Source organism: Puma concolor, chromosome E2 (assembly GCF_028749965.1).
Source record: "Puma concolor isolate L17-30 chromosome E2, mPumCon1.1.hap2, whole genome shotgun sequence".
NCBI classification, from domain to species: Eukaryota; Metazoa; Chordata; class Mammalia; order Carnivora; family Felidae; genus Puma; species Puma concolor.
In genome coordinates this window covers 27,214,561-27,238,081 of record NC_141681.1, presented here as the reverse complement: position 1 = coordinate 27,238,081, position 23,521 = coordinate 27,214,561, and the positions used below count along the sequence as shown (strand labels likewise).

The window sequence follows — 23,521 nt, the reverse complement described above, 5'->3', positions numbered from 1 at the left end:
AAGAGGGAGAGCATAAGTGAGGGAGGGGCAGAGGAGAAAGAGAGAGAAAGAGAGGGAATCTGAAGCAGGCTCCACCCTGTCAGTGCATAACCCAAGGTGGGGATTGAACTCATAACTGTGAGATCGTGACCTGAGCCCAAGTCAGACACTTAACTGACTGTGCCACCCAGGTGCCCCTGGACTTTGGTTGTTTAGATGTAAGCTTGAAGCAGTCTAAGAATACCCAAGGACTGGTCCATGGGTCAGCTATATGTGAACCACCTAGAAAGTTTTTTTTTTTATTAAAAAAAAAAAAAAAAAAAAAAGAGATTCCCAAGCCTTATCTCAGACATATTGAGTCAGAATGCCCAAAGGTAAGATCAGGAAACCAATATTTTAAAAATCAATCCAGGGGCGCCTGGGTGGCTCGGTCGGTTAAGCATCCGACTTCGGCTCAGGTCATGATCTTATGGTCCGTGAGTTCGAGCCCCGCGTCGGGCTGTGTGCTGACAGCTCAGAGCCTGGGGCCTGTTTCAGATTCTGTGTCTCCCTCTCTCTCTGCCCCTCCCCTGTTCATGCTCTGTCTCTGTCTCAAAAATAAACGTTAAAAACAAAAATTTAAAAATCAATCCAGTTTGGGGGATGATTAGACCTTAAATTATAACAGAACAAAGGCAAGACTATTCTGAGTGGGCAATTTCCTCCATCAGGTGGAAGAATGTTAACATTTTAGACTCTAAGAAACCAGGAAAAGGTGAAGCAAACAGCCTGGACAGTGGACAGAAGCATCAGTTTCACATCCCCCAGCTCTGTTTTCAGTGAGGAACGGGACTTAGTCCAGTCCAGGGTGAGCTGGTAATACATGGGTTTAAAAATAACAAGTCAGCAGGGCAGTTAAGTTCCTTTTTTGGTTGAGGTTTTGGCAGCCAACCTTCAACCTTTCAGCTCCAGACAAGGAGACTTAAAGCAGTTTCTCCTAACCTAGGCAGTTAGTTCCTTTATGGATCAATTAATGTTCATTTTATTTAAAGATATTTCCAAAGACATCCAGTGATCCAGTCCATTCACTTTTCCTTTTACCACCGTGGGGTTTCCATTAGCAGAGGAGCCAAGGGTCAGGAGTGACCTCCCCATGCACTGTGTCCCTCAGGGAGTGAGGAGAAACAAGAGCCCACTTTCCCCTCCCAACAACTGTCAGAACACCGTGGATGGCCTCTGAGCCTGACTCCTGTTCCACGGTCTGTCTGGCCAGTAGCCGTCCCATCTTGAATGCTTCCTAGCACGAAGCAGAGGGGACAGAATAGCCTTGGGTAGCACTGATGCTAAGCAGATGCCACTAGTGCGAGAAGTCTGCTGACAGAGCACATGACTTCAGGCTAAAGGCCCCACACTGGCAATCTATTGCTTGCATCTTGCTTACAAATCATTAAAAAAAAATTGAATTAGTTACCAACTTTTAAGCATCAATTGGCCTCCCATAAAAACAAGGATTTTCATTTTATTAAAAAAACTTAAGACCCACAACCCTAAACTTTTGGTTCTTGCAGTGCTGTCACTTCCCTGCCAGTCAATACCGAGATGAAGGCTGCTTACCAGTCATGATCTCATCTCTAGTTCACATCAGTTTTAATTTACATTCACTGTTTATATTACCTGCTTAGCTCCTGTAGACACCTAGTCACCACTGCCCACCCACCCCCCTTCTTCATCCCTGCTCTATCTATAGGTTCCTTTGAGGTATTCCACATGTCCCCAAAAATCTAAAGGATTATACCTGCATTTTCAACATCGCTGGACTAGACAGGCCGAATGGCAAGACAAAGACGTGGCTTCAGTTTACATTCGGAACAGCTAACACACCCACTGGCTTATGGGCAGCTGAACATGACCGCACACTTCTGGGACACAGAGCCACTCCCACCCTTTCCTCCCATTAAAGAAAAACATAACATAGTAGACAGTGGTGGGGTCTACAGTATCTTTATTTTAAACAGAGAAACCAGGCTGCAAGAAGTCTACGTGATCGGAGCAGATGGCGGTTTTCTTTCCAGAGGGTGAAGCCTGAGCCTAGCTGGCAGCACACAAAGGTTAAAACCAAAGCCCAGATATCCTCTTTCCTGGTCTGCCCTGCATGGCCTGCTCATGATGTGAGATGAGAGACTGCACGACCGCACTGGATGAAGTGAGGGGTCCAACTGGGCAGAGGCGACACCTCGACAGGAGACCATCATTGAAGAGGACACGAAAATCAAGTGCAGTGACTTACTCTCTGCTATTCTCTGATGAGAAAGGTGAGGGTATGGGATGAACGGTAAAATATGTTCTTCATTCTTCAAGTAAGTAAATCCTATAGGATGGGGTTGATGATCAATTGAGCAAGAGAAGAGGGTGAAAATCTAGGCTAGTTATAGATCTCTGTGCGTAAGGAAAAGAACAGCAATGATAAGGGAGAAGAGAGGAACATTAAAATGCCTGACAGTATTAAAAAGAAGGGCCTTCCCCCCCCCCCCCCCCCCCCCCTTAAATAAGACAGGAAACAGTATCTTTTGTTTTCCTCGCTGCAATGGCAGCAGACTTGCTGGTTTTCATGAAACATGATTTCTGGAACAAGGTCTGTTGATAAGCTTGCTCAATCACGGGAGGACACGGGACTGACTGCTAATGTTAGAATGAGGTCTTCCCACAACACCTCTTGTAGGTGCTACTCTCGTGCTGGATCTGCAGAGGTGCCCCAACACCATATGGTGCTCCAGTTAAAGCTTCAGAAACATTGCAATGGCATGATCGACAGGTTTTTTTGGGCTTTCTTGTACATGTAAACTCTTGGAACAGCTGGAGTTAAAGCATGAGCAGGAGTTTGGTTTTGAGCCACAAAGTTTCAGACACCAGCCACAGATGCCTCTGCCCTATTTCACTACATGTTCTTCTCCGAGAAACACAATGGTTGAGTGTTAAGTACTGTCGCTGAAAAGAAATGACCTGCTCACCGCCACCCGCCCTCCTCCTTCCTCTGTGTGAATCTCACAACAGCAGAGGCTGTAGACAGGAAGGCTGTTTGCTCTTTCTCAGCAGGGAAATTACTTGGTGACCTGGTGAATGGCGTGGGCAAGGTAGCCCACGTTGCCTGAGGTGACTCCTGCCACAGAGATGCGGCCATCCTTTGTCATGTAGATGGAGAATTCCTTGGTCAGCCTCTCCACCTGCAGAGAAAAGAGTACAGGAGCACTCCCAGGCAGGGGGATTTGCCCAGCCAGGTGTGGCACGGTGGCCAAGGGTTAAAACAGGAAAATAACAGAAAACTCTATTTTCTCGTTTAAACCCTATTCCCAGAATTTGGTAGGCTAGTGCAGAGGGAGAGAAGGACAAAATGCTATCTTAAAGTAGGATGAATACCGAGGTGTGGACAGGCAAAAAAAAAAAAAAAAAAAAAAAAAAATCTCATTTCAGCATTTGTAGGAAAGATAGATCCAGAATCCAGCTATGGAACAGCTATGTCTCCTATCAATATTCAGGCTCCTTTTGGTTTGGGAAACTCTTCAGAGAAGCAGCAGTGGTCACAAAAATGATCAAAACGTGCTCTGCTCCTCAGCAGTGTGCAACCTCATGGGGGACACAGACAGGTAAATGACTAAGAACAAAACAAAATGAATGCCACACTCTTCCTTTACCTAAAAGGGCTTCAAACGACTGTTTTAACAGTAATCTGAACAGCTAAGTGATCTATGAGGAATTCCATCATTTTGCAAAGACTCATCAGTTGGTCAGCTGAGGAGAAACTGGAGTCCACTCACCTGTTCAGGCTTCAGTCCTGTGAAACAAAACATGCCAATCTGGTCAGTGATGTGCTGCCAGTTGTGGGAGGAGCCCTCCTTCTTGAGGTTGGAGACCAGCTGAGTCCTCATGCTAATGATGCGGTCAGCCATGCCTTTCACTTCCTGCAACCTGTGCAAAAACCCACCAAGATGCAGCTCAATTCCGGACAAGCACTGACAGACAAGCCACAGCTGACATGAGTATTCCCCTAGTGTGCCTCAATTCTTTGTACTATCCTGAGTTATATGCTAGTTATAGCCTTCCGTTTTCTATTAGAACACTATATTGATTAGGCAGCTAAAATGATTAACATAATTGAGTTACTAAGAAAAATGAAAGAACGACTCAAACCTAGGAAGGCTAAGGTTCTCCATACTTTATGTGGGGGCAAAAGTTGTGTTTTAAATAGTAAACTATGACTTTATTTTTAACATGGATGGAAGAAACACTCCTGCGTTTGCAGTTAAGACAGTGCACTGGGAGGCTACAATGTGCCAAGCCATGTGCTAGGTGGTAGGGAGAAAGGGAGGCTTAAGACATAGTCCTTGCCTGTAAATCTTACAACTTGACACTGGGAACAAACCTGGGAACAACCAACTATGGAACAAGGCAAGCGAAGGTAAGAACCCATAGAACAGTGCTGTGTTGAAGGCCCCAGGAAGAGATGTTAATTCTATCTGGGTGGCTGAAAGGAGTCCTGATCCACATGGCTCACTCGGTTCTGTACATAATCACTGCTTTCCTCAGAATCTCCTCTTCCCATTCTATTCCTATGGCTCTAGAGGAAATTCTTATCTGTTCTCAGCAAATAGACGACTGTGGAAACATTTATAGTTTACCCCCAGTTCTTATGTGTTCACATTCTTTAACCACCTATGATGAGGCCATACACAGAACAGATCACAATCGCCAATTACAAGTCAAATGAGAGTCCTAGTCATTTGTGACTCGTTAAACATTTACAATTGGGCACTTGCCCCTAAAAACATGGATTTGTCCTCCCTTGGAAAAGATGGCAAGTTGGCAACTCGGCACTAGCAGAGTGATTACTGGCTGGAGCTGGAGCCCTGCCCCTTCTAGGGATGGCACTGGGTTTACATTTCCTATGGTTCCATCTCTCCAGCTCCATTTACTTTGAGGCCGGGGTGCTAGAGGCAGGGAGTGTGACCACGGCCAGATCCAGGGCAACTTTGGTGAAGCCCTTCTGTGCTCCCTGCTACCCACAGAATGGACTTCTGACTTCTCAAGATACCAGTGAAGGTGCTCCATGATCTATCTGCTCCCACCTTCCCAGCTTTGCTGCCTTCTCCATCCTCCTCCCACTCAGTGTCTTTGCCACAAAAAACCACTTGGGACTTTTGATGCACATTGTGTAATGTGTGCCTTTCTTCATGCACATCTGTCCGGTTTTCATTTACTCTTCATCTCCTTTGGGGGAAAAAAAGCCGCCTTTTCTCTTCAAGGCACAGCCCACATGCTGCTGTCTTCATTAGGTCCTCCCTCATTTCCCCCTAGAATCGATGGCTGCTCCTTTCATCCGCCTTTATTCCTTGTCTCTTTTATCAATGCCATACACGTACCTTTCTCACTGGATTATAAACTCTACAGGTAGAAATGTCTTACTCATCCAGCATACTACCTTTGTCATCTTTGTACACTACAGACTTTTGATGTGTACTGATGTGCACACATTAAAAAAAAAAAGCGTAGTATAATTCTAAGAGACAAATCGAAACTAATCCTACAACACGCATATATAGGAGTAAAATATATAGTATGTTACAATGATGAAAAATAGTGAAGAAAAAAGCTGGGTTACAGTGACTATATTTACAGTTAATTTTTTCCCTCTCCTAAACTTTCTGAAATGTACTTACACGTTAATGTTATAATGGAAAAAAGTAGAATTTAAAAAGTAGTTAATATTTTGGTAAGCCCTCCATGGACTACTGAACTGAAAGAACTACCCTGAACCAGACTTACTTCAATGTTTCATAGGATTAATTTAAGGTAGCTGTCATGTGAAAAGTTGGGGGGTTGCAGATAAAGTTCCTTGCAGACAGCAGACAACAGATTTAGCTTTTCTCTTCAGGAAGCTACTCAGGAATCTATTCCCCCAATTAACTGGCTACACAGGACAAACTCTTGTTATAACAAATCACATCGTTCATGGGCATCTTGGCTTTTTTTTTTTTTTTAAGTTTATTTATTTGGTGGGGTGGGGGGAGAAAACACGAGCAGGGAAGGGGCAGAGGGAGAGAGACAATTCTAAGCAGGCTCCACACTTTCAGCACAGAGCCCAATGTGGGGCTTGTACCCACAAACTGTGAGATCATGACCTGGGCCGAAATCGTGAGTTGGACGCTTAATTGACTGAGCCACCCAGATGCCCCTTGGTTAATTAACTTTGAATTATATAGAGCAGGGGGTTAGCAAACTTTTTATTTTTTACTTTTTAAATTTTATTTTTTTAAAGTTCCAGTAGAGTTAACATGGAAAACTTTTTATGAAGGGCTAAATTATAAATTTGTTAGGTTTTGTGGGCCATTTGCTCTCTGTCACAACTACTAAATTCTGCTATATGGCATAAAAGCAGCCACACGTAATTCATCAAAAATGGGTGTGGCTGTGTTCCAATAAAACTTTACAAGAACAGGGAACAAATGAGATTTGATCCATAGAAGTTTGCCAACCTCTGATCTAGAGCAAGGTTTTCTACATTGTGTCAGGACCCATTAGTAGGTGATAAAGTTTTTCTAAATTGTGTGTCTTGACTCATGAGTAGGTCATAAATTCAAGGTAGATGGATGCAACTGGCATTCAGGAAACATTTAAATAAAAAAAAAAAAGAAAATATTAAAATATAACACACGAAGGGGCACCTGGGTGACTCAGTTGGTTTGGTGTTCAACTTTGGCTTGGGTCATGATCTCAGTTTGTGGGTTTCAGCCCCGCACCAGGCTCTGTGCTGACAACTCAGAGCCTGGAGCCTGCTTTGGGTTCTGTGTCTCCCTCTCTCTCTAACCCTTTTTTTTTTCTTTTTTTGATTTTTTTAATGTTTATTTTTGAGAGAGAGAGAGAGAGAGAGAGAAAGACAAAAGGAGAGAGAGGGAGACACAGAATCCAAAGCAGGCGCTTCCGAGCTGTCAGCACAGAGCCTGATGCAGGGCTTGACCCCACAAACTGCAAGATCATGACCTGAGCCGAAGTTGGATGCCCAACCGACTGAGCCACCAAGGTGCCCCCATCTCTGACCCTCTCTTGCTCATGCTCTCTCTCCCTCGTAAAAATAAACAAACATTAAAAAAAATTTAAATATAACACATGAAGCCTAATATTAAGTTTGGACAACCATGTCAGTTATATATATGTTTACAGGTAATGTGTTCAGAGTCATGATACAAATATCTGTCTTATGTGGACTGTGGTTAAAGAGATCGAGTAACACTAAGAGCACAGGGGCCAAGAGATTCAGATGGTAGGAAAAATAAAAACTCAAGCAGAAATACTGGTTCGGTGGTAGTTATTACTAGGATTAAGAACCAAAAATATAGTGTTCTTAAAAAAGTTTTCCTATGTAAGGTACTTCAATTTGAACTCAATTTGAGGAGAAGGCAGGTTTTACTTAGCATGCAGATAATAGAATAAAAAAACCCTGCCATTTCTCAATCATTTGTCTCCAATGTATTTATTTGGAAGTGCTAAAAAAAAAAAATGCCCACTCCTCTCTCCCTTCTGCCTCTTCCATATATGGAGGCTGCGTGATATTTCTATGTCACTAGTTGCTGATTATAAAGGAGCTTTGAAAGATCAGTGGTGGGGCAGACAGATGGCTGGGGAGTGGCAGTGTGCTCTTACCATTGTTTTCGAAGGTCAGGGCTGGTTAGGATGGTCGAGGCAATCCGGGCCCCGTTGATTGGAGGGTTGGAATACATGGGACGGATCAAGATCTTCAACTGTGACTCCACCCTTTTGGCTTCATCAGCGTCTTTGCAGACCACAGTGAAGGCTCCCACACGCTCACCTGAGAAGACAAAAAGGGATCCTGTCTTCTAGTTTTCCAATGTAAAATGCTGAAACAAATGATTCAATTTGCTACATGTTATGCTTCCATCAGCAACGCCACAAAAATATGTTATAAATAAAAACCTTTCAACATCCAGTATGGTGACTTTAGAGATAACAGAAAGAAAGCCTGAGAACTCAAAGGTTTCTTATTATATCCAACTTCTTGGCTCATGGAACGGTTACTTCTTGTTTAGAGAAACAATAGTTTTCTCTGCTGGAGGAATTAAGAGACACAAAAGATGATGTGACTAAGATCAGTTAGATCCATGTTACCGGTCTTTCCTCTCTGGGTAACACACACGCATGGACAGGCACAGACACTCTGTGGTGTCCTTTTCCAGCGCTTCTCCAATCTCACTGGGACAGACATCACAGACTGGGGCCTTCCGCTTACCGTACAAGCCCATGTTCTTGGCATAGGATTGGCAGAGACAAACATTAATGCCCTGTTCGATGAAGTGACGTACAGCCCAGGCATCCTTGTTACCATCACCGCTGGCAAAGCCTTGGTAGGCCATGTCAAAGAATGCAAAGAGGTTGTTTTTCTGGGAAGGAAAGAGAAGAGCAAAGCTTTAGGGAGTCCTTCTCAAGACAACCCACATGGCTGCCTGTGCTTACTGGGACAACGTCTGCCTCACATAGAGTCAACACAGTTTTCTCTCCAACTGGCAATTTGGAGATGTTTAATTTTCCTTGAGTTAAGGTATCATTATATATGTTTTTACTTTGGTGGATATGGTCCCTCAAAAAGACATTAAGAAAAGAGACTCTTAATTTCAGTCTTCCCAGAAAGCTGCTTGATCCAACAGGAAGCTCTTTTCAGGCCCACAGGAGTCTGGGTAATTACTGTGGTCCAGTCGACACAGGACCAGCATCAGCCTTTTCTGGGGCTAATGTAACTCTGGCAGCCTCACCTTATACCCAGAAATCATGGGAAGGCCTCATGAGAACCATCTCATCTTCAAAGTGCTCTCTGAATGTTCTTTCTCTGTCCCCCCCCCCCCAACATCTCATTTTATTTACACCTTAGGTTTGACAGAATGTAAAGAAAGGGAAACCAAAAGAAGTGAAAACGCGGACATAAGGCAAGAGGAATATTTTCCTCCCTTGGATTTTTTTTTTTTAAGTAAACTCTATCCCCAATGTGGGGCTCAAGCTCTACACTCTGAGATCATGAGTTACACAGTCTACCCACTGAGCCACCAATGTGCCCCTCCTCCATTAAAATTTTGACGAGGGCCTTCTCTGACAGCTGATGCTGTGAATGGTAATGGCAATGCTGAGCAAACAGGCAAGGATAGGAGGGGACATGAGACAGTGTATAAAAGATGAACAAGTAACAAGGACCAGGGCAAATGACAGACATCCCGGGACCAGTGGGTACCCACTGTACAGGCTAGTCAATGACAAGATTTATCAGAATTACCCACATCTAGGCTGAGGAACAAAAATTATTTGCAAGCTGCTCACGTATCATCAATTAAGAACTGCTAATTATGCAAATGAGAAGTTCTTTCCTGACAACTTAACAACGTGGGCTCAAGGGTAATTAATTCTCATTGTTAAGACTTTGCCAAGGCAAACATCTAAGGCTAGTTACTGAACACAGAACTGTCACCAGTCAGTTCAGTCTCCTTACCTTTACCACTGTTGCTATTTCCTTCCACTGCTCAGGGCGAGGGTCCACTCCCGTGGGATTGTGGGCACAGGCATGCAGGAGAAGAACACTTTGCTGTGGCATTTTCTAAAAAGACAACCAACAGATGATTTTGCAGCCCTCAACAAGATAATTTACCTGAAATGCTGTAGGGTCACTATTTTTGATCAACGAAGATAATATGAGTTCTAAGAATTAGCTCATCCCCAGTATTTTAAGTCAGATATTGAGACTGAGATGTGAGGCATCAAATCTCCACGAGGAAGCTTGTTCCTTCAGCCCTCTTGCCCTGAAAGCCACACTTACCGAAATGTCCTCTATAGCGCCTGTGAAGTCAAAGCCACATGTCTTGGGGTCATAGTATCGATAACCGTGTAGCTGCATGCCAGCGTCCCTGAAGATGGGTGTGTGATTTCCCCAGGATGGTTTGGGCAGATAAACATCTCGGCTGAACTTAAAAAATCTTTGCTAAAAAATGGGATGAAAGGGAATGGAAAAATGAAGGAAAAATAAAGTGACATAGTTTATGGAGGAAGACATTTTTCTCTATTTTTCTCTTCAGTTTATCTCAATGACTGAGAGACAGTAATGACTGAGAGACGGTATGACTCAGCATCAAGAATGCCTGGGTTGGAATCCAGGCTCTGACAAGGAAATTGGCTGTGTAGTTAGGGACCTCTCTGGGCCTCACTTTCTTCACTTGTAAAATAGCATTAAATGAACCTCCTTCATAAAGATTAACTGAGTTAAAACAAAAGCTGCTAGTAACATATGTGCTCAATAAATTATATTTATTGTTATTATAATTTCTAAAGTTTAATTATTTGAGAGAGAGAGAGAGAGAACATGTTCACGGGGAAGGGGCAGAGAGAGACAAAGGGCAAGAGAATCCCAAGCAGGCTCCACACTATGAGCAGAGAGCCTGATGCAGGACTCGAACCCACTAACCGTGAAAGCATGACCAGAGGCAAAACCAAGAGTCAAATGCTTAACTGACTGAGCCACCCAGGTGCCTTATTATTATTATTATATCTTCCTTGTAGTTTTTAAGTACTTTTTTTTTAAAACTTAAATCCAAATTAGTTAAAGTACTTTCATATTCCTTACCCGTGACTCCATTTATCAGAGAATAGGAAATCTTCCAATTATGTGGAAAGAAGTCAGCAAACACACATGCAATAGGAAAACACCCTCCTCCTCAGCTTACAGACTGTCTTACAGCTTTTTCCTGAAGGAGTTTCCAGACTCACCAGAAAACTGGCTCCAATCCTCAAGGCCCCGGTTCCAGAAATGGTCTGCACGGTGACATACTGAAGGAGAGACACCACGGTCAGGGAGGTCCAACACTCGCTAGAGGCCCACAGATACAGAACCGAGGCCAAGCCCACAGAGGCAGTACTCTGTAGTCATTGCCCTTCATTTTTCAGCAGTTGAAGACAATGTTCCAAATGGGTATTTGCAAACGAGAAAACAGCACTAATTGTTTCATTTCCCCATTTGCTAAGAGACAGATTGATTCTCCTTGGAGTTCTCAAAAGCCACCTCTTCAGTTTCCAACACGTTTGCTGATGGAGAAGCTAATTCCTTAGGGCTTGTTATTAGTATCATATGGTAGATGAGAAACTTTCAGGACCCAAACTCGCTCCCCATGAATAAGGGCTAATTTATACATATACCGTGGTCACTACATTAAAATATTCTAGAATTATACAAAATTCAATGTGTCTCTGAACATCAAAGCTCCTTGAAAAGCAAATCAATACATTATAATAATATTGCTACATTTTATTATTTTTTAAAAGTTTATTTATTTTGAGTGAGGAGGGGGAGAAGGAGAGAGAGAATCCCAAGCATGCTCTGCACTGTCAGCACAGAGCCTGATGCGGGGCTCAAACTCACGAACCGTGAGATCATAACCTGAGATGAAGTCAGACACTTACTTAACCGACTGAGCCACCCAGGCGTCCTGTAGTTTGTCCTTTCATTTTTTAAGTTTCTAAAGCATATTCAGTACAAGATAAACATAGGCATACACAGAGCAGTGTCAAATCTTCAATCAAATTACTATTCCATTTTCAGGACTACTGCTGCATTTTTGGGATTGGTGTGATATGAAATCGTTTATTTAACAAGTGCCAACCTACTTTCTAAAGGAGAGATATTAGCAATAGTGTGGTTACTGCAAACAACCATCATACAAAGTGATGTATCTCTATTTGTTTAAATTAGTTCACATTTGTTTAAACTGTTAAATTTAAACACAGACTGTAGGATGCCAGAGTCTGCTCTGCTTACCCGGCTACTTTTCAACACTTCATTGTTCTCACCCAAGGCTAGTTCTGCAGATGCCTTACAAAATTCAGCAAGTCCTGCAATGGGCAGGTATTCTTTGTCCAAATTTTTTGCAGCAATCTGGGCCTCTGCCTAGACAAGAGAAAATGCACCTGCTTAGTTTCTTCTCCTTACCTGGAATTACTGTGATTAATATTTAATGTTTTATAACTTAAACATATATATTCAATATAAAGGAAGTGAAGCCTTGTTTTTATTTTGGAAGTACTGTCCAAGGAAAAGGGTTAAGTACTACATCTGAAACTAATATTACATTGCATGTTAACTGGAATCTAAAGAAAATCTTGAAAACACAAAAATAAATAAATACAAACTATAAAAAAAGTAGAATACTTAATATTTTATATTGCAGAACAGAAATATTTCTAATTTTTAAAATCATACATATATTTTTTATATGGTTTAGGTTTTTATATGAATGGGTACAGTGTTCTCTTGGTCAATATTTAATATAAAATGGCATTCTTGGAATGCACAAGAACAAGGTTTACGAGCAACACTTAAAACACTTATAAGTAGATATGAGATGATAAAATCAAAGTAAATACATAAAAAAGTAGTATTTCAAGGTACACGCCAGTCTCAGAACTTCAAACCGTTAACAGTAACAGCCACATATCTTCATGCTTTGGAGATGGAGGCGTGGCTGTCCCTTTAGCTGTGTGAGTCTCAGCAAATTAGTAACCTTCCTGAATCTCAGCTGAATGGGGGAACAACTTGAAGTATGTACAAAAGCTTGTGGTGGTGTTCCAGCCTGCAAAATAGCTAATACTTGCTGAGTACTTTAAACTGACTTGCTGAGACCAGAGCAATTTCTGCATGACCTGAGACCCAGCAGCCAGCAGTTCTCAATGGGTCTTCTCCTCACAATTGAGCCCTTTTTTTGTACTCAGAGTCACAGAGAGGACACCTAACGCACACTCCCACACTTTTGGAAGAAATTTCTTCTTCCAGTGGTTCATTCAGGCCATGTTCTACTATTTCAGTGGCTCATGAGGGCTGGGCCAGCCTGCTGTATAGTGCGCAGCTCAGATGGTTAGAGTGTTCCTTACCCTCACCTGGAAGTATTCTTTTGAAATGTTCACTCACTGTGCCTGTATGGGGGAATGATGCATCACCACCCCACTTTGAGAAGTGACAAAGAAGCATTCATATATCAATAGAGGAGGTGCAGAGGGAAAGGACACTCATACTTTCTTTCAAAAAAACTGTTCTAACAGGATTATTTAAAGTTATAATGATAACCAATAGAAAAACTACTAATAAAAATACAACAAAAATAAAACAAATTATTCTACAGTGCAGTAGGAAGAAAGGACAGAGCATGCCTGTGTGAGAGCTTTATTAAGGCAATCAACATGAGAGGAAATGGAAAATAACCACAGTAACCCTCATCCACAAAGGGCTATTCTTATCACCAAAAGGCAATGTTTAATTCTTCGTCCTTATGTGCACCCTCAGGATTAAATACGAGACGATGCCTGCTTCAGTAGAAAATCACGTAAGTTCAATCTTGAAAAAGACCACACAGTTCCAATCTGTCTCTTTTACAGCCAAGGAGACCACAGCAGACAACCTGAGTGATTCAAGCAGTTAGTGCCAGAACTAGAACCCAGGTCTCCCGACTCCCAGTGTGGTGCTCTTTCTGCCACTCTCTAGGAGCTCTCTCCAGTTTACCCACCCTGAGAAGGCAGGAGATGAATGGCAAACTCACCTTCCGGACACTAGGAAGCACGTAAGGCTTTCCATTATCGTCCCGGTAGGCACCAACTCCCAGATTCATCTTTTTGCTGTTGGTGTCTCTCTTAAAGGCTTCTGTGACTCCCAGGATGGGATCTGGGGGCCCCATCTCCACATGGGTCCACCAGGAGCTGAAATGGGAAATAAAATGAAATCAGTCATAGTAGCTAGATTTCCATGGCCAGAGACATCTCAGATCTGCTGAAAATCCATTTCTTTGCAGAAGAATGCAGAAGACCAAAGATTTTAACACAAATGCAAGGAGAAGGTGGATGGGGAGGACAGGGTGCATGTGTAGGCTTTTAAAGTAGCCCACACCTGTCCTGAATTCCCAGGCAAAGAGGGCTATGAGAAACAGAGTGGTAAAAGATGACACAAAAGAAGCAAACAAGGGCAAGAGTATTATGTGATACTGTCCCCTCAAAGGGGCTTGGGTTTTATCTTGTTCTCAAAATTATTAAGGGGTATCTTTTGGAGAACTTGTTAAAAATACAGGTTCCTGGGGTACCTGGCTGGCTCAGTCGGTTAAGTGTCCGACTTCAGCTCAGGTTGTGATCTCACAATTTTTGAGTTCGAGCCCCGCATCAGACTCTGTGCTGAGAACCCAGAGCCTGGAGCCTGCTTTGGATTCTGTGTCTCTCTCTCTCTCTGCCCATCCCTCACTAGATCTCTCTCTCAAAAATAAATAAAAACATGGCACAAAAACAGACACATAGACCAATGGAATAGAATAGAAACCCCAGAACTAGACCCACAAACGTATGGCCAACTCATCTTTGACAAAGCAGGAAAGAACATCCAATGGAAAAAAGACAGTCTCTTTAACAAATGGTGCTGGGAGAACTGGACAGCAACATGCCGAAGGTTGAAACTAGACCACTTTCTCACACCATTCACAAAAATAAACTCCAAATGGATAAAGGACCTGAATGTGAGACAGGAAACCATCAAAACCTTAGAGGAGAAAGCAGGAAAAGACCTCTCTGACCTCAGCCGTAGCAATCTCTTACTCGACACATCCCCCAAGGCAAGGGAATTAAAAGCAAAAGTGAATTACTGGGACCTTATGAAGATAAAAAGCTTCTGCACAGCAAAGGAAACAACCAACAAAACTAAAAGGCAACCAACGGAATGGGAAAAGATATTTGCAAATGACATATCGGACAAAGGGCTAGTATCCAAAATCTATAAAGAGCTCACCAAACTCCACACCCGAAAAACAAATAACCCAGTGAAGAAATGGGCAGAAAACATGAATAGACACTTCTCTAAAGAAGACATCCGATGGCCAACAGGCACATGAAAAGATGTTCAGCGTCGCTCCTTATCAGGGAAATACAAATCAAAACCACACTCAGGTATCACCTCACGCCAGTCAGAGTGGCCAAAATGAACAAATCAGGAGACTATAGATGCTGGAGAGGATGTGGAGAAACGGGAACCCTCTTGCACTGTTGGTGGGAATGCAAATTGGTGCAGCCGCTCTGGAAAGCAGTGTGGAGGTTCCTCAGAAAATTAAAAATAGACCTACCCTATGACCCAGCAATAGCACTGCTAGGAATTTATCCAAGGGACACAGGAGTACTGATGCATAGGGGCACTTGTACCCCAATATTCATAGCAGCACTCTCAACAATAGCCAAATTATGGAAAGAGCCTAAATGTCCATCAACTGATGAATGGATAAAGAAATTGTGGTTTATATACACAATGGAGTACTACGTGGCAATGAGAAAAAATGAAATATGGCCTTTTGTAGCAACGTGGATGGAACTGGAGAGTGTGATGCTAAGTGAAATAAGCCATACAGAGAAAGACAGATACCATATGGTTTCACTCTTATGTGGATCCTGAGAAACTTAACAGGAACCCATGGGGGAGGGGAAGGAAAAAAAAAAAAAAAAAGAGGTTAGAGTGGGAGAGAGCCAAAGCATAAGAGACTGTTGAGAACTGAGAACAAACTAAGGGTTGATGGGGGGTGGGAGGGAGGAGAGGGTGGGTGATGGGTATTGAGGAGGGCACCTTTTGGGGTGAGCACTGGGTGTTGTATGGAAACCAATTTGACAATAAATTTCATATATAAATAAATAAAAAAAATAAATAAATAAAAACATTAAAAAAAAATACAGGTTCCTGTGTGTCTCATCTTGGATATAATGAGAACATGTGGAGTCATTAAAGTTTTGTTTTCTTTGGGTGTGAGGAGGGTTAGAGTTGTTGATCAGGTAAGGGGAGTGGCATGGATAGCCTTGCCTTTTTAATTTTTTTTTTTTTTCAACGTTTATTTATTTTTGGGACAGAGAGAGACAGAGCGTGAACAGGGGAGGGGCAGAGAGAGAGAGGGAGACACAGAATCGGAAACAGGCTCCAGGCTCCGAGCCATCAGCCCAGAGCCTGACGCGGGGCTCGAACTCACGGACCGTGAGATCGTGACCTGGATCAATTTCTAAGAGAGGATATAGACACATTTATTACTAAACATAATTTAAATTTCATATATTTTTACTTCTTATTTTTACATAGGCTAGAAGGCTATAGCTTTGGGTCATTTTAGTAAGCATGTTGTTGCCATTTCAAGACAGCGTAGGGATGCCTGGGTGGCTCAGTTGGTTAAGCATTCGACTTCAGCTCAGGTCATGATCTCAGTTCTTGAGTGCCAGCCCCATGTCTGGCTCTGTGCCGACAACTCAGAGACTGGAGTGTGCTTCAGATTCTATGTCTCCCCCTCTCTCTGCCCGTTCCTCACTCATGCTCTGTCTCTCTCTCTTAAAAATAAACAAACATTAAAAAAAAGAGAAAAAATATATAAAAGAAAGTATAAAAGTGATATGTGTGTGGCTACAGAAGCTGAACTATGTGCTTCTTTAGCTATGTGCTAAAATGCTTGCGCAGGACTGGCATCAATGCCCACCCCCTCAGTTTTGTCTGTGAAATGGAAGTTACTTTGGCTAAAAGTTATTTTTGTAAAGTTTACTTATTTTGAGAGAAAGAGTGGGGGAGAGAGAGGGATAGAGAATCTGAAGCAGGCTCTGCATTGAGCCAGACATGGGGCTCGATCTCACCACTGTGAGATCATGACCTGAGTGGAAATCAAGAGTTGGAGGCTTAACTGATCCAACCACCCAGGCATCCTGGCTGTAAGTTATTAAAAAAAAATTTTTTTTTCTTTTTTTAAAAATTTTTTTTTTTTCAACGTTTATTTATTTTTGGGACAGAGAGAGACAGAGCATGAACGGGGGAGGGGCAGAGAGAGAGGGAGACACAGAATCGGAAACAGGCTCCAGGCTCTGAGCCATCAGCCCAGAGCCCGACGCGGGGCTCGAACTCACGGACCGCGAGATCGTGACCTGGTTGAAGTCGGACGCTTAACCGACTGCGCCACCCAGGCGCCCCCAAAATTTTTTTTTTCTTAAACATTTATTTTTGAGAGACAGAGTGAGACAGAGCATGAGTGGGGGAGGGGCAGAGAGAGGGGGGTACACAGAATCCAAAGCAGGCTCCAGGCTCTGAGCTGTCAGCACAGAGTCTGACATGGGGCTCGAACTCATGGACTGCAAAATCATCACCTGAGCCAAAGTCAGGCGCTTAACCGAATGAGTTACCCAGGTGCCTCTAAAAGTTATTAAAAAAAAAAAAATTTAATGTTTATTTATTTTTGACAGAGAGAGACAGAGACACACACAGCATGAGTGGGGGAGGGGCAGAGAGAGGGAGACACAGAATCTGAAGCAGGCTCCAGGCTCTGAGTTGTCAGCACAGAGCCCAATGTGGGGCTCGAACTCATGGACCGTGCGATCTTGACCTGAGCTAAAGTCGGACGCTCAACTGACTGAGCCACCCAGGCGCTCCTAAAAGTTATTTTTAATGAGTGGTTGAGACTATACTCAGATCAAATGTGACAAGAGAAGTACAACTTTGTGTATGTTTTAGTCTTTCAAAGAAAAAAAAAGTCATGTTGTTCTAAAGCTGTGATCTTCACACATTTTGGTCTTTGGATCTGTTTTTCCTCTTAAAACTTGTTGGGGGTCTGAAATAGCTTTTATTTATGTGGGGTATAACTACCAATATTTACTGTATCAGAAATTAAAACTAAGAATCTCTTATACTAGAGTATCAGCTTGTTCCAAATATGAAAGAGCATATAAGGACAAAACTTGCAAAGTGAATTTTGTCTTGATTCATAAAAACTAAGTCTGAAAAGAAGCTAAGAAATGTGTTAACATTTTTTTTTTTAATTTTTTTTTTGAACGTTTATTTATTTTTGGGACAGAGAGAGACAGAGCATGAACGGGGGAGGGGCAGAGAGAGAGGGAGACACAGAATCTGAAGCAGGCTCCAGGCTCTGAGCCATCAGCACAGAGCCCGAGGCGGGGCTCGAACTCACGGACCGCGAGATCGTGACCTGGCTGAAGTCGGACGCTTAACCGACTGCGCCACCCAGGCGCCCCATTACTGTGAGATTTCTAAGAGTGCACCCAAGAAGCACCATCTATGTTTCTAACACACACTCTCAGCAGCAGGATGCATTAATGTATCAAAACTGAGGTTTTACCTCATGGTAAATTACTGTTCTGAAAACAAGATTACCCCTTTTCTTCAGGATAAATTAGCAAAAAGCTCTTTACAGATTCAGATTACAGAAAAGTCTTTATGATTGTCTAAATCAATCATTGAGGATGTGCTATGTGCTAAGAGCTGGGAATATCAGTGAGAGTAAAACAACCCCTGACTATCTACCACATTAGCCCAGAGGTGACCTGTAAGCAGGCTGGGGTCGGAGGATGACCTTCAGCGATAAAGACAGGCTCAGAGCACAGAATATTAGTTTTAAGAGACCGAGGAGAGGACCTAATAACCTGGGAAAGGGGGAGATAGTATAGGCTTAGAAGGCTTGCAGGAAGAGGTGACACATGAGCTAAGTGTTACTGATGAGAGGAGGAAAAAGGCGTTCCCAGCAGAGGCATAAGAAAGGCTAAGGGTAAAAAAGAGCTGGGGGCAGAGGGGTGGCAGGGGGAGTGCTGCAGGGAAAGGTGAAAGCTAGGGAAGCAAGGTTCCAAATTACCCAGGTGAAATACCTCAAGTTCCTTTAGTAATCACTTATCCAATCTCAACTAAATGTTTCAGCACAGCACAGTGAAAGTTCTCTACGGTCACCACGCTGACAAGCTCAGTGAATTATTCAGAATTTCTTTTCTGAAAATGATTCTCTTGAACTAGTCAGTGGCCAGTCAGCACTCGTTCATTTCACTCCTCCACGAGGCACACTGGATGGCTCAGCACAGCATTACAGAGTTAAATTTATGCTCTCCTGACAAGTTGAAACTGCCTCTGTATTAATAGCTGTAATTGTGATATATAGTTAATTCTGTTATCAAAGGGTAGGTTATTCCATTTTTGGATTTCCCAGACTTTTATTAGCTTGCCTCGGATAATGTCAGTACTCAGCAAACTGCACGGATTCAAATAACAGCTCAGCTGCCTACAAGCCTGTGTGCGCACAGGCAAGCCAATTACATCTCAACCTTCCTTATACATGAGCACATAACAGTACCCACCTTACAGAGTTGTTATAAGGATGAAAGGAGTTATTAAATATAAAACACTCAGAGCCTGGAATAGGATGAGTGCTTGCTGTTCACTGGTATCATTGCTACTAAATTATTCCTTCTATGCTTCTATTCTACTGTGCCAGTATGGAGCCTGGCAAGGCAAGTATGTAGACAATTCAAGAAGGAAATGGTCATAATTTTATGACCAAATACAGGTCTTTCTTGCTTTTCAGTTGTTTCAAATGTTTATTTATTTGAGAGACAGAGAACATGCCCGAGGGGCAGAGCTAGGAGACAGAGAATCCCAAGCAGGCTCCATGCCACCTTGGAGCCTGATGCATGGCTTGAACTCTCAAACCATGCGGTCACGACCTGAGCCAAAACCAGGAGTCAGATGCTTAATTGACTGAGTTACCCAGGTGCCTCTTGCTTTTCAATTACTACTAGTTTTCCTACAATTTTGAGAGACATTATCATTACCATCCATCTCCCTCATTAGCTTTACTGCCAGGACTCAAAACCCCTCTGTTCTTTTTCATTGTTGTAGGCTGCTTAGTTGTTCCCGTACCTAAGCAATAGTAAGAAACAGATACTTTGAAACAACTTCTGACCTGGGCCTGAAGAAAGCTTCCTTTATTTCCTACCCACAGTTTAGACCCTGAAAGCTTGCAGTCACCTGCCTGTATATATCCCTGCCATTAACTGGTGAGAGAAAGGAATACTTTGAATGTCAAAGACCTATTATAGAAAACCTGCAGGAAGCAACTGTCATTTCAAAACAGATGTCTTGGTCTCTAAGGCCTTTAATCAACAATGACAGGACTGCTGCCCCAAGCCACAAGGACAGAAGGTGCCATTCTTATTAAATGATGTGAAAAGCACTTACTCATCAAGTTCTTTACAAAGTTTATTGAGTACAGAGATTCTCTGAGAAACCAAAGCCTCAAGTCTTCCGGCAGGGATCTGATCAAGAGTGGAATCTTTCTTTTTCTGAGCACATAACAGTATATATGAGGCACCCAGACGCCTCTGGAGTGTATCTTTTAAGAATTCTAAAAGCAACTACACCATATTGAATCTTAATCTAAATATAGGAGCATGGATACCCAATTTGATTAGTTCTACATTAGTAATCATGTTCAGAACCTCTATGCCCTTCATCATTCCCTTCCTTAAAACTGTAAAGACTCTATACCCACAATGTAAGAACCATGATGTTTTCAAGGGACAGTACTAGCTGAAAACAAGAGTGCTAGGGACAAAACTGACGCTGATAACCTGTGGCCTACAAAGTGATTCCTACAAATGTACTTTGGACAAGTGCAAAACCTCAGCCATTGAGCAATGTTGGCTAACAAACCAAAAGATGTTAGGTACAAACTATTCAGATAAGCTTTTCTAATTCAAATGTCTTGTAATTTTCCTGGGAACCTACCTGGCGCTTTAAAATTAAAATAGCTTAGGGGCGCCCGGGTGGCTCAGTCGGTTAAGCGGCTGACTTCGGCTCAGATCATGATCTCGTGGTCCGTGAGTTCGAGCCCCGCGTCGGGCTCTATGCTGACAGCTCAGAGCCTAGAGCCTGTTTCAGATTCTGTGTCTCCCTCTCTCTGACCCTCCCCCGATCACGCTCTCTGTCTCAAAAATAAATAAACGCTAAAAAAAAAAAAAATTTAAAATTAAAATAGCTTAGGGGCACCTGGGTGGCTCAGTCAGTTGAGTTTCCGACTTCACCTCAGGTCATGATCTCGCGGTCTGTGAGTTCAAGCCCCACATCAGGCTCTGTCCTGACAGCTCAGAGCCTGGTGCCTGCTTCGGATTCTGTGTCTCCCTCTCTCTCTGCCCCTCCCCCACTCACAATCTGTCTCTCTCTCCTTCAAAAATAAATATTAAAAAAACTAAAATTAAAATAGTTTAAAATATATAGTTTAAGAATAGTTAAAAAAAATGTTTTCCTTCACATTCTTATTTTATTTTGAATTGTGGTGCTCGATCTCACAACTGTGAGATCACAATCAAGAGTTGGTCACTTAACCAACTAAGCCACCTAGGCGCCCCCACATTCTTATTTTAAAATAAGAAGAGAAGTTAATTAATTTGCTCAAGATCACAGAGTTAAAAATGGGAAAGATAGTACAATTTTGATCTTCTAGCTACTGGTTATTATACAACTACCATGCACTGCCTTTCCAAAGGGTCTCGTGATACTCCTTCAGTTATTTCACAAAAAATTAAATAATCAGAATTAAGAACAGATCATTATAGGCTCTATTACCCAATTAAGTATCATTGCTTACACCTGAACAGCACCTCCTCAACTACAGGCACTCAACTATTTTAAGGCTTTATATCAGGGAACAAAGTAGGTAAGGTCTCTGCCCCCGTGGAATGTACATTCTAATTGTGAGAAGACTGAAAAGAAAAATGAGTCAGCCACTCAAACTCAAAGAATGACTAAAAGGTCACACCCATAGGGATTTTCACCAAGCGCTTTAAGTAAGCTTTAGGACACGCAGCCAAATTTATAAAACAATAATTATTTTAAGGTTACTACAATGTTGAAAGACTTTCTCTTGCCCATCGTTTAGGCACCCCTTTCCAAACTGGCTGCATGAATGATAACCACTCCCTAATTTTGGCTCACTAGGTAGCATGGCTTAAAGAGCACACCTTGACATAGGGCCAAGGAGGAGCCAAATCTGGGAGAGAAGGAGCAGTGAAAGCCCAGACAAAATTGTACTGCCAAGAGTGCGAGGCTCCGTAAGGACACACTTCTGCTGACTTGAAGACAACGCGCATACAATCAAAGGAAAGGCCAAGGCACATAAGAGGCCAAGGCTTTGCTCCTTGTAGTCAATATATAGCTGGAGGTGGGCTGGAGACTAGATTCATTAGATGGTACTTAAGGATCCTGTCCCAAATCGCCTTCTTGAGTGAATCAATCGCCTGGCTCAGGTCTCCACTAGGAAGGAATTACTGATTCGCTTTAAACTCCGTGCTTTTTAATGGCAATACTTAGCACGCAGGGCTTAACGACATATTTATAATTTTTTGAGTGGCACCTGTTTCCCCGTCAGGCATGTTCACCGCAGCCTCCATCGTTAGCATAGGGTCTAGTACCTGGCTCATAGCTGACGAAGTATTTACTGAATGAGAGCAGAGCGAGGTGGAGAGGGAGAACGGTGACTTCTCTACAATCAGACCCCCTAAGGGCAAACAAAACGGAGGTGAACTACACCTCTGTTTTTTTCCAAGCAAAGGGGTCACCGGCGACATAGGCGGTAACGCGGCTGGGAGGATGCCGCGCGCCAAGGTCAGGGGATGCAGAAAAGAAAGCTGGGCTGAAAAGCCAGGGCCTCCGCGGGGTACCTTCCTCTCGAGTACTTCCTACTCCCAGGCCCACGACCGGCAGTACGCCGCGGCCCTGCAACCCTGCTTAGGCCAGAGGGCGGCCGCGATAGGTGAGCCCCGCCGTGCCCCAGGGCAGCCCATCAAGGGCACCCGCGCCCCTCCGCGCCTCAGCCAATCGGTGCGAGGCAGCCTCGGCGGCGCAGCCAATGGGCGCCAGGCCGTCCGGGCCCGGCACCTCAGCCCCGCTGGCTCTCCCCTCGCCACCCCACCCCCACCGCGCCGAATTCGCGTCTCGTGACCCCCCACCCTTGAATGGAAGTCCGGGTGCCGTAGAAGGCCACACTGCCTAACCCCGGGGAACGCGCTGACACGTTCTCCTGCAGTCCTGGGGGCAAAAGAGGGGAGGGATGTAGGACCCCGAGGGTTACTTTGAGGCGCCGGCGCTCAATTTTCAGCGCCCAGCGAGGCCGAAGGGGTGTCAGAGAAAGCATGTGTGTGGTGCTTGCGTTTGGGGGGAGGGGGGATATGTCCGGGGGCGCCCGCAGCCCGGATGGGCAGGCCTGTTGTCCCCAGCTCCGTCTCCGTCTGTCCTGCTTACCTGGCTCTGGCAGAAGCCGCGGCAGCGAGGCCCGGGTGGAAAGCGGCGGCGACCCCGGACAGGACGCGGCCGGTGTGCAGCAGGGCCATAGTGGGCGGCGAGAAGGCAGTGGGTAGCTGCAGGACGGAGCGGAGGGCCAGCGGGCGCACACACCGAGGCGCGGGCTGCTTCTGAAGGTAAGGACAGCGACTTCCCGGGGGCGGCTAGAGCGGCCGCCCGCCGGTCTGAGCCGCGTTACAGCGCACCCTGGCGGCCGGAGCGCAGCGGCGAGGCCAAGGCTGAGCGGTGGGTGGGCGGGGCGGCCCCGGCGCACCACGCCCCTCCAAGCCAACTCCGGCCACGTGGTTCCGGAGAATGGTGACGACACCGTATATTAAGGTTCAAAGAGCTTGAAAACCTTTTTCGTTTAATCACCGT

General features: G+C 43.9%; 1 protein-coding gene across 1 annotated transcript; it reads right to left on the bottom strand.

Annotated features, from left to right (window-relative positions):
* Positions 1 to 1,943: 1,943 nt before the first annotated feature.
* GOT2 (glutamic-oxaloacetic transaminase 2) lies at positions 1,944 to 23,308 on the bottom strand. Its single transcript, XM_025920932.2, has 10 exons — positions 23,105 to 23,308; positions 13,584 to 13,740; positions 11,813 to 11,941; positions 10,768 to 10,827; positions 9,824 to 9,985; positions 9,500 to 9,604; positions 8,255 to 8,405; positions 7,651 to 7,816; positions 3,771 to 3,921; positions 1,944 to 3,179 (listed from the first exon to the last, which is right to left on the bottom strand). The coding sequence occupies exons 1-10, from the start codon at positions 23,191 to 23,193 to the stop codon at positions 3,057 to 3,059; spliced, it is 1,293 nt and encodes a 430-aa protein (XP_025776717.2). The 5' UTR covers positions 23,194 to 23,308; the 3' UTR covers positions 1,944 to 3,056.
* Positions 23,309 to 23,521: the final 213 nt, after the last annotated feature.